The 16956-nt window shown below is 50.2% G+C and overlaps 1 protein-coding gene across 1 annotated transcript; it reads left to right on the forward strand.

Annotated features, from left to right (window-relative positions):
- Nucleotides 1–1328: 1328 nt before the first annotated feature.
- Nucleotides 1329–14811, forward strand: LOC103179315 (thrombomodulin-like). The gene is made up of 2 exons (XM_042332775.1): nt 1329–1500; nt 12287–14811. Exons 1-2 carry the CDS (start codon nt 1498–1500, stop codon nt 13955–13957), a joined length of 1674 nt encoding a protein of 557 aa, XP_042188709.1. The 5' UTR covers nt 1329–1497; the 3' UTR covers nt 13958–14811.
- The last annotated feature ends 2145 nt before the right edge of the window (nt 14812–16956 follow it).

Genomic DNA, 16956 nt, shown 5'->3' on the forward strand with positions numbered 1-16956 from the left:
ACCCTGACCATTTTCCCCCTCCTCGCTCCCTCTCTTCCCTCCCCTCACCCTAACCATTTCCCCCTGCTCGGGTCCTGACCCAACTGTCCAGCACTTTGGGACGTCCTCCCGACGTGAAAGGCGCTCTGTAAATGGAATCATGTTGTTGTTGTTGTTGTTTTAGTGGATGGTGGAAAAAAGGATTTTAGGGTTGTGTTTAGCCTCCAAGATGACGTTGGAGTAGAAGGCCTTTTTGTACAAGTCAAAGAACGGCAGTAGCTGTGGAGATGCTCGAGCCACAGATGGCGGTGAACTGTTAAGCCAGTTTTCCGCCATCTGCGCTCGAGCAGCTGGGTTTGCATTTTTAGGTGGCGGAGATGGTTGGTGTACCAGGGGAATCTGGTGGGTTTGGAGATGGTCCTGGATTTCAGGGGCACAAGGGAGTTGAATGTGGAGGAGAGGCGATCATGGAGCAGCTGGATGGCTGCTTCAGGATCTCCATGGGTGGAGGGCCAGAGGGATAGATATTTGAGGATGTTAGGGCCTTTGTGAGGTTCTCAGGGGATAGCCTTTTCCAAGAGCGATAGAGGATAGTTGAGGGCTTGGTGGAGGAGGGATTTGAGAGGAGGAGATGAGGAAGTAGATGAGGAAGTGGTCCAAGGTGGCCTTGTCCACAATGCTAAGGTCGGAAATGTCAAGGCCGTGGGCGATGACGAGGTCAAGTGCATGACCACGTTTGTGGGTGGGTGAACTTATATGAAGGGTGAGGTTTAGAGAGGAGAGGAGGGCAGTGAAATCGGCAGAAGTCGTGCAAAGGGGAGTTTAGGTGGAGATTGAAACCGCCGATTATGAGCAGGTGCTCGGAGCAGAGGGACAGGGAAGAGAGGAGAGTAGAGATGTCTGTGTGGAAGGAGTGGGGGGGGGGGGGGGCGGTAGACCAGGAGGATTTTCAATGGGAGAGAGGGGTGGAAGAGGGCGAGGTGCTCGAAAGAGGGGAAGCAGCCAGAGGAGTAGGGGGTGAGACCAAGGGAGGCTTTGGAAATGAAGGCCAACCCACCTCCACGTTGGTTTGGACAGAGGGGGTGGGGGAGGTGGGGGGGGGGGGGTGGGGGGGAGGGGGTGCAGCCTGGAGGGGAGGCTTCCCTGAGCAGGAACTCAAGAAAAAGACCCCAGGGCCAGGGATTCACAGCTGTGGAAGTCTGATTGTCAGAGCAGCGGAACACTTCACATGACAGGTCCGACTGCGGCCATGGAGTGCAGATCACATGCAGTTGTTGGCAGAGCGCTCCTCCACACATAAATCATTTGCATCACCAGCACAACTCTTACGAACTTCCTTCCTTGTGCGGGAGTGGAGGGGAGTGGAGGGGGGCGGTGGCTGTGTATTTAAATCTGAGTTTGGGATTGGGTTTCTTTCAGCAGCGATCAGAAACTCGTGCAAAGCCCATCGGTGCTGGAGAGCAGAGTCTGAAGGCTGAGGGCTGGTGTGTTGTTACCGAGTCCCGCACAGCCCCGGCCATGGTCAGTGGGGTGTCCGCGCTGCTGCTCTCCGCCATCGCATTGGCACAGTTGGTGCACTCGCAAGGAACAGGGGACCACCAGAAGGACGCGGTGCGGACTGTGTGCATCAGAGACTTCTGTTACATTTTGCAACAGGAAAGCAGAAAGTTTAACATGGCCAGAAACCTCTGCATCGACAGAGAAAGCGATGCAATGACCGTCCGGTCCGCGGAGGCCGCCGAAGCCCTCTCGCAGTTACTGCAAAGCGCTGCCGTTCGGGGCACCAACTTTTGGATCGGATTACAACTGCACCGTAAGAAGTGTCCCAACAACGACACAGAGCTGAGGGGTTACCAGTGGATGGACGGCGACACCGACACCGTCTACAGCAACTGGAAGTCCGTGTCTCCGGACTGCGGATCGCGCTGTGTGACCGTGTCCAGAGACCTGACTTGGGAGGACCGTCCGTGCAACGTGAAGGCGGACGGGATAGTGTGTGAGGTCGACTATAGCGACGGGATGTGTCCGGAGCTGCACATCGCGGGCGGCTCAGTGGTGTACAGGACTCCTTTCGGCGCAGAGAGCTCCGATCTGTCACACGTCCCCCCGCAAACCATCGCCTCGCTTTCCCCCTCGGGATTGCGACTCGAGTGCGTGGACAAGGTGTTTGGTGTTTGGAGCTGGAATTCCCAAACCCCCGGTCCCTGGGAATGTGAGGTGGACGGCGATGCCTATTCCCGGTGTCGCTGCCGCCCGGAATATGAGCTGAAGCGGGACCAGCGGGACTGCTCCATCATTGAGCACTGCAGAGGGCCGTCCTGTCACTATCTGTGCGTGGACCGCTCTGGCGCCGTGTTTTGCACGTGTCGAGATGGCTATGAACTGGACGAGGACGGCAGAAGCTGCAACGAGATCGACGAATGTTTAAGGAAACCGTGTGCAGGCGATGAGATCTGCAGCAACACACCGGGAAGCTTCTCCTGTCACTGTCCCACCGGTTACCGTAAAACCGACGCCCACACATGTGAGGACATCAACGAGTGCAGCAGCGCGGCATCTCCCTGTGCCCACAAGTGTGGGAACACCCTCGGCAGCTTCACTTGCTCCTGTTACTCCGGGTACAGACCAGATCCCGAAGATTTCACGAAATGTGTGACTCATTGCCCCACCAATAGCCCTGAATGCGCTCCGATATGTTTTGGCTCTCACTGTGACTGTCCTGAAGGATATATTTTGGACGAAGCTGATACCCCGACGTGTGTTAACATAGAGGAGTGTCCCAATACCGAGTGTGAGTATGACTGCATCAACTCAGGTGGGACTCATACATGCACCTGCCCACTGGGATCACAGCTCAAGGAGGACGGGAAATCGTGTGAGAAACAAGATGAAGACGGATCAGGCAGCAGAGAGATGACTGAGGGAGTTCCCACACCAACATCGCCCACGAACCGCACTGGAACAGCGGACGCTCACATCACACTCGCGGCTCTCCTCGGCATCATCTTCTCCATCGTGGTCTTGGTTTTGGTGCTGGCCTGTCTGGGGCATCACCTGCTCAAAAAAAGTAGGAAATGGCAAGCATCGAGCAAGTACAAATCCCCTAAGGAGGAGCAGGATGTCAATCTCTCTCAGGTCCTCTCTGCCGGAGATGTCCAACAAAAGCAAAGCCAGTTTACCGATGAGAAAGCTGAGCTGAGGACCTGAAGGGTGTCAGGAGCTATCCCAGTGTTGTGCACAGGGTCAATCAACCTCGTGTGAAGTCATTACAGCGATACGATGCGAAACTATAGACATGTGTACATTTTGGTTGCCCACAATGATACACTGGAATTTGCCAATGCGAACTCGCAAAATACGACCACTTACAAAAAAATAAAGCAAATAGTTAATTAAGCAATTTAAAAAAAAAATAAAAAAAAAAATTTGTTTTCACAGTGAATATTTCCGTATCCCTGTATGTCTGAGATTATGGTTTCTTTGTGCGAGTGTCGGCGTTTGGGGTGCTTTGTGGAGGGCATGGTGTTGTACATCATGTATATCCCTGCCACTGAGAAGCATACTGAGTGATTATCCTGTGTGAAGGCAACATGTAATGCAAGTTATTGTTGTACAACTATGTTTATTGCCTTTAATTTCACCATGACAGTGTAACCATCCTTTTTTTATATAAGCACTTGCATTAATTTTACAAAGATGCAGTTGTCATATAGACCTGGTGCCAAATGTCATGTTTTATTAAAGTTGTTTTCTAAAGAAACACTTCTCTGCCTTTTCAGTTATATTAATACTACTGCTAATAATAATCTTTGCATTTGGTATAGCATATTATTATTTTGTTGAGACGTCTCAAAGTGCTTCACAGAACATATTGTAAAGTGGATTGACTGTATATTTTGTGGGAGAAACGCAGGAACAAAAAGCGCACAGTAGTGTCCAATAAACTGTTGTGGATTGAGTGACCAAATTATTATTTTTTGAAGGGATTCTTCACCCCGAAAATGATCCGCCAATCGACTAACAACCGAGTTCCTACTTACTGCTAGGTAAATAGAGCCGTATGGGGTAAAGAGACTTGTCTAAGGCTTTGCCTTGCTAGTTTCAGTATAATAACATTTAACAGTTTAAATATAACATTTCGTGTCAGAATGGCAGAGACAGCACAATCCACATTATGTGTTCTGGATCTACCCAAAGATCTATCTTACCTGCTAAAAGTGCCATGTGAAACAGTAAAGAGACTTAACCAGTACAGTGCACTGCCTTGTAGGTGTGTAGCGTTTCTCTTTGATTCAGCATGAGCGATCCCTTGGGTCTCATTCCTAATTGCTGCCTGCTAGTGCCTACCACTGAATTGGCAGCAAGTGAGAGGTCCTGTTGCCATCACCTCAAATTGGATCAACGTGAAGCTAAAAATCCTATTCAGCCATTGAATCAGCAAGTTGTGGAACTCGCCACCCAGTTAAGCCCGGATAAAGGTTGGGGCCAGAAAAGATCAGCTTATTCTGTTTAGCCAAAATATGAACAAGAACAACAAATTGCATTTGTGTAGCGCCTTTCATGTCAGGAGGACATCTCCCCTTCCCCCACTCTCGCCGCAAGGCCCACCGGCACTCACGCACGGGAGCCAACCTTTCCTCCCTCACCCACATCCCTACCCAACCCGTCTACCCACCCCCCTCATACCCTCATCTCCCCCACATTCCCACCACTAACTGTCCCCTCCGCATCGGTGTGCAGAACATCGGCTCACTAACAAACAAGTCCCTCACAATCCATGACCTCACCGTCGAGGAAATCATTGACATCCTCGCCCTCACTGAAATCTGGGTCACCCCAGGCGACACTTTCCCACTAGTCGAGGCCACACCTCCGGATTACACCTTTCATCAAACTCCACGGCCTAATCACCGTGGCGGTGGTGTGGCTCTCATCTCCCGGCCCCCCCTCGGCCTTTCCCCTTACTCCTGCGGAACTTCCCCTCCTTTGAACACCTTATCCTCTACCACCCTTCCAGCCTTTCCCTCAAAATCCTCATTGTTTACTGTCCCCCCAAGCCTTCCCCCACCTTCTTCTCAGACATCTCCACCCTCCTATCTTCCCTCTCCCTCTGCTCTGAACGCCTCCTAATATTAGGCAACTTCAACCTCGAATCCAGCCCCTCCAGCTCTACCTCTGCTGACTTCTCTTCCCTCCTCTCTTCCCTTAACCTCTCCCTACACATCTATTTCCCCAACCACGACTGTGGCTATCCCCTTGATCTGGTGATCACCCTGGGGCTCATCATCTCGGAGAGCACCATCACCGACAAAGCTTGCTCTCTTTTCTCCACAACTCCCTCTCCCCCATTCTGGACTCCCTTGCCCTCCTCACCTCCCGAACTGCCTCATACTCCCGTAAATCCCCCTGGTACACCAGCCATCTCCGTTCCCTCAAGGCACAAGTGCGAGCTGCCGAACGCGCCTGGACCAATTCCAAACTAACGGTCCATCGGCAGATCTGGCTTCACCACAACAAGATCTACCGCTGCGCACTTGCCTCCGCCAAGTCCTCCTTCTACTCCAAGGTTATCTTGGAGGCAAAGGACAACCCCCGCCTTCTTTTTTCCACTACAAACTGTCTCTTCCGTCACCTGGCCATGCCTCACACATCCTCTCCTCAAACACCAACTGTGATCAGATGCTGGACTTTCTCGAATCCAAAATCAAGGGAATACGTTCAGCCACTTCTGCCCTGTCCACAGCCACCCCACATCACCTCTCCCTCATGACCCACCCCCTACCCACCCTCCCCTATACTCCTTCGACCCTATCTCTCCCTCCTCCCTCACCATCATCGTTCGGAAACTTAAACCCACCACCTGCTCCCTCAATCCCATCCCCACCTTTTCATCATCTCCCAGCTCCACCTTCTGGTCCCTCTTCTGTCCAACAACATCAACCTCTCCTTGTCCACTGGTTCAGTTCTCCCCCCACTNAAAACAGCCATTATCACCCTTATCCTGAAAAAACCTTCCCTGGACCCATCCCTCCTCTCCAGCTGCCGCCCCATTCTCTAACCTCACATTCCTCTCCAAGGTCCTGGAATGAGTCATTGGGTTCACAGAGCAAATGGCAAGAAAGAGACCTGAGTTCAATTCCAGGCAGAGGGCGAAACCTTGGGCAAATTTCCTTACTCCACACACCTAATAATAATCCCTCCAAAACCAAAAACAATAATAAAAAAAAAATTGTCATTTTCAATCTACGACTGTTTGTGGGACATTGCTGTGCGCAATTGGCTGCCGCGATCGCCCACAAATATACAGTCAATTCACTTTACAGTGTGTTCTGTGAAGCACTTTGGGACGTCCTCCCGACGTGAAAAGCGCTCTATCAAATGCAAGGATTATTATTATTATTATTATGCAAATGCCCTGCTTATCGGCCTTCCCAACTCCTCCCTCCACAGGCTACAGATAATCCAGAACTCTGCAGCCTGTATCCTCTCCCGCACCAGACTCCGCGACCCCATCTCCCCCATTCTTGCCCAACTCCATTGGCTCCCTATCCTTCGGAGAATCCAGTTCAAATCCTGGTCCTCACCTACAAAGTCCTCCACGGCCTCGCCACACCCTACCTCTGTGATCCCCTAACCCCCTACCAACCTGCCCGCTCTCTCCGCTCAGCCGGCTCCGGCCTGGTCCACGTCCCCCGACCCACCCGCCGCACCATTGGCGGGAGAGCCTTCAGCCACTCTGCCCCCAAACTCTGGAATTCCATCCCCCAATCACTCCGCCTCGTCCCCTCCTTCAAGTCCCGCCTCAAAACCCTCCTCTTCGACCATGCCATCAGTCACCCCCCTTCCCCTCCCTTCCCTTCTCCCTCCCTGACCCCAGCTCGGGTCTGAAATGCTGTACACTATCCAGCGCCTTGGGATATTCTCCCAATTGTGAAAGGCGCTGTACAAATGTAACCTTGTTGTTGTCATTGTAAGGCAAAAAGACATATTGATTCAATAAACAAGGTTATAATAGACAAGATCATGCTTTTACGCTCATGAATGGTATGTCACAGTGGATGGCAATATCAAAGTTCATAGGCAGCAGAGACAATTCTCTGGTTTTGTTTTGGGGCATTGATAGTAGGAGCCGCTGAATGTGTTGCAACTATATTCTTGTATCGCTGATGTCTGTTCTTTCTTCTGATATTTCTTGAAGTGCATATCAGCACTTTCTCACCCACCTGATGATTGGTTCAACTACATCAGCTTTGGTCTGACTCTGATTAAAACTACAGGACTGTTCAGCAGCAATGAATTTGTGACACAACAAACTGTAGCTGTAATAACTAATTCCCTTTTTCTTTCTTCATCAATTTAACTTTTCATAATAGAATTCCCCAGCATATTGACATCTTCTCATGCTATTTTATCCCATTGCACTTATTTAGAAATTCTGCAACTCAGCTCAATTTAACTAAAACAACATTTTATAATTAAGATTGTAGTTCTGCGGGTTAGCTCAACACTAGGTAACAAGCATAAACATCAGTATACGTAACTAAAACCTTTTTAATAATTCACTTCTGATCTGAGCACATCTTAATAATTCACTTCTGATCACAAGAATTCTACCTGCCCTACTAACTGGTATATTGCCACTGTTATGTTGGCCAGGCATCCACCTTAACAGATTAAGGGCATGGTAGAACAGCTAAGCCTCCATCAGGCCCTTACAAAGGGGTTATTCACAGATGGAACATACACACCTGTTAGAAGCATTCACAAGAACTCGTCACTGGGGTTATCTGTAAGTTACTCTTTAAGGCTTCTGTCATGGACTCTGTCTCAGACATGTTGTGAATCATGTAACTGAATAAATTAAAATTGAACAAAAAAATAAAAAGTGCATAAATTGTTAAAGCAAGTCATGGTCTTATTTCAGATACAATAAAATAGATATAATAAAATAGATATAATAAAATTGGCCAAAGTATTTGAAATTCATTTCTAACATCCCTAAATAAAGGAACATAGCAATGTACATATTGGCGAATGCACATTCCATTCCAGACACACAGAAATTTCGAAGCTTAGGTGACATGCATATGTGGAACTCTCAGTCTGGTTTAGATACTCTTAAGCATGGTGTTGTGTTTCCGCATGTGACACCCAGTTGATCAAAACTAATGTATTGGCAATGAACTCAGTCATCTTAGTTCAGATGGTTTGTATTTTCGAAAGTGCCAACTTTTGGATGAGATGTTAAACCCAAACCCCATCTACTTGTTCAAGTGGAACTCAAAGAGCTCATGACACTAATCAAAAAGAGAGGGCACTTTCTCCCAGTATCCTTGCCAAAATTCTCCAGATAAAATTGGGCAATCACTTCATGGTCATTTGGCGGACCGTGTTGATGCAAATCGCAGCCACATTATTCTACAAAAACAGTCATTACGCTTAGCATTAATTACTTGTGACATGTTTTTGATGTTTTGACATACAATGTTATAAACATAAAACTCCTTTCTAGCTTATTGCACTGCATGATCTGCCACACGATTATACAGGTTATCAATAACTCTTTGAACATTGACCTATGATAAAATATACAGTTTATGTAGAAATGTAGCAGTAAGTAGGAACCCAGTTGTTAGTTGATTGGCAGATCAATTTCCGGGGGAAATACTCCCTTCAAAATATAATAATACTAATAATTTGATCACTCAATCCACAACTGTTTGTGGGACTGGCTGCCAGATTTTGCCCACAATTCACTTTACAGTGTATTCTGTGAAGCTCTTTGAGATGTCTCAACAACGTGATAAGGCACAATATCAAATGCAAGGATTATTATTATAATGTTCTGTAGGTTCAAATTTCCCACAGTTCCAATGACCCCTGCTGGAGGCCTATGAGCATGTTGATGATTAATAGGATAGAACAGACTGTGGGATGATGAGCACTATGGCTATTATATGGTGAAACAGATATTATATGGTGGAACAGGCTTCCAGAGAACTTTCATTCAATCTTCAAAGACAGGTATAAACACAGCAAAATATTGTATTGGACATTGGTTCTTGCAAATGCCAGGATTATTCAATGATAAGGATGACAGCTAAATTCAGGATTCACCATTAATTAAAAGGGATTTTTGGAAAATCTGGATATGAGCAGGTAAGGGAACTGCTGTCACTTAGTTTGGGTCCCCTCTATGTGCCATGAAGCTGGTTAAAGGAATTCTAATCTTCTGTGCTCTTACATTTTTCAATATACAATGGTGGTGGGGATTAGAACACGATTTATTGTACTCACCAATATGCATTACCTAAAATGCACATGCATTCATTTTGCCATCACCCAATGTAAAATGTATAGTCTGAGAGAACATTCAGTGCTCGGGAGCACTGCAGTGCTTCAGATGAGATGTTAAACTCTCTGCTTATCCTCAAGTGGACATTAACAATTTGCAGCTCAGTACAGGGGAAGGCTGAATTGTGCACTTATTTGGATGTGTTGATGAACTGCAGTCCTGCTTGCCATTTCAAGGGTGTGTTAAAGATCCGTTAACATTATTGGAAAAACATTGGAATTTCTCTGTCCACCAAATCCCTAGATTAATTTGTCATTGATCTTAGGCACGATTGAAGAGGAAGATCCTGTGATCTGAAGACAGGAAACGAGGGGGCAAGACGTAGGGATTGAGGCATAGAGTTCCAGAGCCTTGGGTATTAGTGGCTGAAAGCACAACTGTTGGTGGAACAGAGGGTTTGAGGGAAATGCAGGAGAATGAAGCCAGCTGAGCGAAGGGAAGGGTAGATGAGTGGGCTGTAAGCAGGTCGGAGAGGTAGGGAGCTGCCAGGGTATGCTGTGATGATGTGAGTGTGAGGATCTTGAAATCGATCCACTTGTCGATAGGGAGTCATTGGAACCTGGCTAGAACTGGTGTGATGGGGTACAGAGTTTAGTATGGGTGAGTATGCTGGCGGTGGAGTTTTGGATCAGCTGAATCCTGTGCATGGTGGAGCTGGTGAGACTGGCAAAAAGGCCATTTGAGAAGTTGAGTCAGGGTGACGAACGCACGGACGAGTGTTTTGGTTGCGTCTGGGGTAAGGTAGGGTCAGAAGCGGGCAATGTGGTGTAGATGGAGGAAGGGACTGGACGTGGGGAAGGAAGGACAGTTGTGGGTTGAAAGGCAGCAGAGAGATCCAGAAGGCAACGAGAAGCATATGGAGCTCTGATCATAGAGAAAGAGGACATCATTGTGGGCAGGGCATTAAAGCAAACTGGGGGGCCTTGAGTGGCAAGTAGAGTTGGTTAGAGTTGAGCAAAGTTCCAGGACTTTGGAGATGAAGGGCAAGTTTGAAATGGGCTGGAAATTTTGAACAATCAAGGGAGGTTTATCTTAGGAGAGGGGAGATGACAGAGGTTTTGAGGCATCCTGGTGCCCAAGAAGAGGTTAACGGTATCTGCCAGTAGGGGGCAGAGGAGCACAGCTGTCTCTGTCAGCAAGTGGGTAGGGGGAGGTTCCAGATGCCCACACATGGGGGTGAGGGTGAGGGGTGGGGGGTGATGGTTGCAATGGACAAGGGAGAAATGGCAGCAAAGCGGTGTGTGAGGGGTGTGGTGGGGGGTGTGGTGTGGTGGGGGATGGGGGTGGGGTGGGGGTGGGGAACAGTAACAAAAGACCCGGAAGGAATGCTGGAGAACTGAGGAGGGAGGGTGGGGGGGAAGGAAGAGGGTGCAGCCAAGTGGGGTGTCGTCTATGGTTGAGGAGGTGAACGGAGGAGGGAGGTGAGGTGATGCATCCTGTTCAGCCTTGATTTCCTTCCCAAAACAACTGCGGATCCCCCACCCTCCCCACCCCCACCACCCACCCCCCAACCTCCCCACCCCCAGCCTCAGCCCTCCCCACCCCCAGCCCCCACCCTCCCCACCCCCAGCCCCCCCCAGCCCTCACCCTCCCCAGCCCCAGCCCCACCCTCCCCACCCCCACCCCCCCCCACCCTCCCCCAGCCCCACCCCCACCCTCCCCACCCCCACCCCCACCCCCCACCCTCCCACCCCACCCTCACCCTCCCCAGCCCTCACCCTCCCCAGCCCCCCCTACCCTCCCCACCCCCAGCCCCATGCCCCAAGCCCCCACCCTCCCCACCCCCAGACGCCACCCTCCCCACCCCCAGACCCCACCCTCCAACCCCCAGCCCCCACCCTCCACCCCCCACCCCCAGCCTCACCCTCCCCACCCCCAGCCCCCCCCCCACCCCCCACCCCCAGCCCCCACCCCCCCACCCCCAGCCCCACCCCCCAGCACCCCCCCCACCCCCCACCCCCCCACCCCAGCCCTCACCTCCCCAGCCCTCACCCTCCCCACCACCCCACCCCCAGCCCCTCCCCCACCCCCCCCCCCCCCCCCAGCCCCCCCCCCCCCCCCCCCGCCCCCCCCCCCCCCCCCCCCCCCCCCCCTCCCCCCCCCAGCCCCCCCCCCCCCACCCCCAGCCCCCAGCCCCCCCCAGCCCCCAGCCCCCACCCTCCCCAGCCCCCACCCCCACCCTCCCCCACCCCCAGCCCCACCCTCCCCACCCCCCCCCCCCCCCCCCCCCCCCCACCCCACCCCCACCCTCCCCACCCCCCCCAGCCCCCCCACCCCCACCCCCCCCCCCCCCCCCCCCCCCACCCCCACCCCCAGCCCCCCACCCCCCCACCCCCCCACCCCCAGCCCCCCACCCCAAGCCCCCACCCCCACCCACCCCCACCCCCACCCCCCCCCCCCACCCCCACCCCCCCCCCCCCACCCCCCCCCCCCCACCCCCACCCCACCCCCACCCCCCCCCCCACCCCCACCCCCCCCCCCCCCCCCCCCCCCCCCCCCCCCCCCCCCCCCCCCCCCCCCCCCCCCCCCCCCCCCCCCCCCCCCCCCCCCACCCCCCCCCCCCCCCCCCCCCCCCCTCCCCACCCCCCCCCCAGCACCCCCCCAGCCCCACCCCAGTGGCGGAGACACTGACCCATTCCCAGTTTGTGGAAGTTGGCGGCCGTGCGCGCACCGCCAAAGCGATCGCATCATTTCGTCCCGACTCTTACGAACTTCCTTGTTCCCGCGGGGAGGGCCCCCGGGGGGGTATTTAAACCTGAGCTGCGAACTGGTTTTGTTTTATATATATCAAACAGCGCCCGAGAAACCGCTCGGAGCGAATGCACCACAGTCTTTGCCGGTGAGCGAACACCCCCTCCGCTCCGCTCCCCTCCCACCCGAGAGCCCCCCCCCGCCCCCCGCCCCCCCCCCGCCCCCCGCCACACCGGGCAGTCCCGCACAGCCCCGGCCATGGTCAGTGGGGTGTCCGCGCTGCTGCTCTCCGCCATCGCATTGGCACAGTTGGTGCACTCGCAAGGAACAGGGGACCACCAGAAGGACGCGGTGCGGACTGTGTGCATCAGAGACTTCTGTTACATTTTGCAACAGGAAAGCAGAAAGTTTAACATGGCCAGAAACCTCTGCATCGACAGAAACAGCGATGCAATGACCGTCCGGTCCGCGGAGGCCGCCGAAGCCCTCTCGCAGTTACTGCAAAGCGCTGCCGTTCGGGGCACCAACTTTTGGATCGGATTACAACTGCACCGTAAGAAGTGTCCCAACAACGACACAGAGCTGAGGGGTTACCAGTGGATGGACGGCGACACCGACACCGTCTACAGCAACTGGAAGTCCGTGTCTCCGGACTGCGGATCGCGCTGTGTGACCGTGTCCAGAGACCTGACTTGGGAGGACCGTCCGTGCAACGTGAAGGCGGACGGGATAGTGTGTGAGGTCGACTATAGCGACGGGATGTGTCCGGAGCTGCACATCGCGGGCGGCTCAGTGGTGTACAGGACTCCTTTCGGCGCAGAGAGCTCCGATCTGTCACACGTCCCCCCGCAAACCATCGCCTCGCTTTCCCCCTCGGGATTGCGACTCGAGTGCGTGGACAAGGTGTTTGGTGTTTGGAGCTGGAATTCCCAAACCCCCGGTCCCTGGGAATGTGAGGTGGACGGCGATGCCTATTCCCGGTGTCGCTGCCGCCCGGAATATGAGCTGAAGCGGGACCAGCGGGACTGCTCCATCATTGAGCACTGCAGAGGGCCGTCCTGTCACTATCTGTGCGTGGACCGCTCTGGCGCCGTGTTTTGCACGTGTCGAGATGGCTATGAACTGGACGAGGACGGCAGAAGCTGCAACGAGATCGACGAATGTTTAAGGAAACCGTGTGCAGGCGATGAGATCTGCAGCAACACACCGGGAAGCTTCTCCTGTCACTGTCCCACCGGTTACCGTAAAACCGACGCCCACACATGTGAGGACATCAACGAGTGCAGCAGCGCGGCATTTCCCTGTGCCCACAAGTGTGGGAACACCCTCGGCAGCTTCACTTGCTCCTGTTACTCCGACTTTCACCCTCCTGCTGATGACTTCACTAAGTGTGTGCTTTCCTGTCACACCCCTGAATGCAAACCCCATAAAAATGTAGACGGGTATCACTGCCCTGAAGGATATATTTTAGCCAACAGTAATACATGTGTTAAGATACTGTGTGAGAATACCGAGTGTGAGTATGACTGCATCAACTCAGGTGGGACTTACACATGCACCTGCCCACTGGGATCACAGCTCAAGGAGGACGGGAAATCGTGTGAAGAACAAGATGAAGACGGATCAGGCAGCAGAGAGATTACTGAGAGAGTTCCCACACCATCATCGCCCACGAACCGCACTGTAATAGCAGGCGCTCACATCACACTCGCGGCTCTCCTCGGCATCATCTTCTCCATCGCAGTGGTGGTTTTGGTGCTGGCCTGTCTGGGACATCACCTGCTCAAAAAACGTGGGAAATGGCAAGCATCGAGCAAGTACAAATCCCCTAAGGAGGAGCAGGATATCAAGCTCTCTCAGGTCCTCTCTGCCGGAGATGTCCAACAAAAGCAAAGCCAGTTTACTGATGAGAAAGCTGAGCTGAGGACCTGAAGAGTGCCTGAGCCACAGCTCAGACTATAACCTTGTTATAAACAGGGACAAACCTCTATGTGAAGTCATTAAAGCTACTAGATTTGAAGTTATTTACAAAACTGTAGGCTGTAAGAATGCTGTTTTAGCTTGTTAAATTATAGCACTACCCCAATACATGCTTTGGGGCCCCCAAGACTTGGGTCTTGCCAACCCCTGCTTAATACTCTGGAATTAAGTGAACAGAATGCCTTTCTTTAGGAGAGAGTGTGCATTGCATTTCAGACACAGGTATATCCAAGTGTTCATTCTTGTTCGGGTAATCTTAAAAATGATGATGGTGATGGGTTTCCACATATGTCAGGCCCTGGGTTGACCAAAACAAAATGATGTGGGACATCTGTACGTTTGGGTAGATTCGGTTTAAATGTTTTCAGTGGTAATTCAATTTTAAATGGGTGTAGTTTTATCTCTTACCTGATGTTTCTGTATGCATGCGTTTGATTTTCCTTAGAAAATTGTTTGTTTAGACTCCTTAAGGAACTGGCGGTTTAGTTTGCTTGGATCGGCATGTTGGGAAACAACACTTGCCAATACTGTGTCCACCAGTCCTGTCAGGAACTTTGAGGTTACATTGTTTGGAGCAGAAATGTTATGCAAGTAAACTATGACTACACGTTTAAATGAAGTACATTGCTGCCGCCAATCCAAACAGCAGAGGATTCCAGATGTCAAGGGAAAGCAAAACAGACCTGGTAACTGTAATCTTGAAGGAAAATATTACTGATGTGTCACTGCAGTGAGAAGGTATGTTACAGTTGAGGCCAGCAATAATAATAATCCTTGCATTTGATATCGCGCGTTTTCACATCTTCTAGATGTCTCAACGCGCTTCACAGAATATACTGTAAAGTGAATTCATTATATATTTGTGGGCGAAATGCAGCAGCCAATTGCACACACCAGTGTCCCACAAACAGTCATGCATTAAAGTGACCACTTTTTTTAAAAGCATTTTTTTGGTGAGGGATTATGGGCGTGTGGAGTAAGGAAACTTGCCCAAGGTTTTGTCCTGCCTTTGCTTGCAAAGATCAAGTTAGGTTGTTCAGCTTGAATCAAGTTCACCTATAAACTGCACAGTCGCTACACTTTGTGGAAAATCCTGTGTATCATTTTGAGAAAATCCTCCTGATGTGAAAGGCACCCTACAAAATGCAAGGATTATTATTAGGATTACTAAATTGTCTTTCTTCCTTGTCCATTAATGCTTAAAATTATTTGAGTTTGACGCTGTCAATTAAGGGTGCAATATACTGCCAATGTGAAATAACGTAACACTACACTGCTTTAATATTTACTCAGTATTAAATCAAATCTTATAACTGCGATATCCAATATTGGATATCCAATACTGGATATCATCCAGTGAATATTTATGGTTTTTTTGGTGAAGGAATGTACAATTTCATTTATTTATTTTGATTGATGTCCCGGACAACTTCTGTGGATGAATCTCTGGACTTTAGACCAGAAGGATGTGGGATTTTATCTCCGTGAATTCATTGCTTTCAGCCTTTCGATGTTGATCAAATGAGTATCGTATGCCTTTTAAATAATATATCCTTTTAGCTGAGGGAGGGGAGAGGGATTTAAGTAAGGTTTCCTGAGATGGAATTAGCTCCGATTGGTATGTTTGTTAAAGCCAAGACATTACTGAAGAACCACCAGCTGTCCAGCTCATCAGTGATCCCTGAAGGTGTGGACATGACTTCAACTCTGCAAGCCAAAGATCTAAAGAGTAGTAGGGCAATCAAAATGTGTCCAGTACCTTGAAGCTTACTTCGTATTTGTAAGTTGTATGGTTATTAATAAAGACTATTTATTCACAACTTTATACCCATTCCTCTTAATAACTATTTTATTTGTACGAAAATGAAGATACCCATTCATTTGAACCAGTTTATGTTGCACACATTTTAATAAAGATTATTTCTAAAGATAAGCATCTCTGATGATTCAATGACTATGTGATCACAGAAGCACGTGAACCATTGAAACAAGTTGTTTTCTTTCTACAGAAATGAGACCAAACATGGAGATATTGGTAACAACAACAACTTGCATTTTACGTAGCACCCTTCACGCGGATGGTGTCTCGGAGCATTTAACTCACCTCTCAAACTCCTCCAATATATACTCTACGCATGGTAGTAGGATGTTAGCAATCAGCCCAGATAAATAATTTTTGAAGTCCTTGAGCCACTACATAAATACAAGTTCCTTTTGTATTCTTAAAAAGTAAATGAAAATTTAAAATGTTATTATGAGAAAACAAAAAATTAGAAACACTTCATTTTAGAGAAAAAAAATCTGAAATTTGAGAGACATTTCAATTCCAATTGTGAACAAAATCTAGTGAATGATTCTCGGTTGTTCCTTCATGTTGTTATATCAATGTTTTCTTATCATTACATATTCAGTTTATCGATTTACTACAATTAAGTTAGTTGTGCTTGAGTTTAGCTGAGTCAATGGGTCGATTGATAGAATTCTCACCTCCAAGTCAAAAGGTTGTGGGTTCAAACCCCACATTTGGGCTTTGAACCCTATAGCTTTGAACCCATATAGCGTTGGATTACCCTCCACTGCAGTGTGGGTGTGCTATATTGTTGGGAGGTGGCATTCTTCAGATGGGACTTTAAACCAAGGTCCTGGCTGCCTGGAAGTTAAAGATCCCATGGCACTATTTGAAAAGAGAATAGAGTTTCTCCTTGTATTCTGGCCAACAATCTCCCATTAAAATCGATCATTCACTTTCAAACTGTTCGTAAAATTCTGTTGTTCGACCCTCAACTGTCCTTTCCTCCATATCTGTGCCATGATCCGCTCTGCCTTCCCCCACCTCCGCAACATTGCCTGATTCCACCATTGCTTCACCCCTTAAGCCGCCGAAACCCTCATACATGCATTCGTCACCTCAAGGCTCGACTACGGAAACTCCCTCCTTATCAGCCTCCCGA

The sequence above is a fragment of the Callorhinchus milii genome, unplaced genomic scaffold (genome assembly GCF_018977255.1).
Source record: "Callorhinchus milii isolate IMCB2004 unplaced genomic scaffold, IMCB_Cmil_1.0 Scaffold3, whole genome shotgun sequence".
NCBI classification, from domain to species: Eukaryota; Metazoa; Chordata; class Chondrichthyes; order Chimaeriformes; family Callorhinchidae; genus Callorhinchus; species Callorhinchus milii.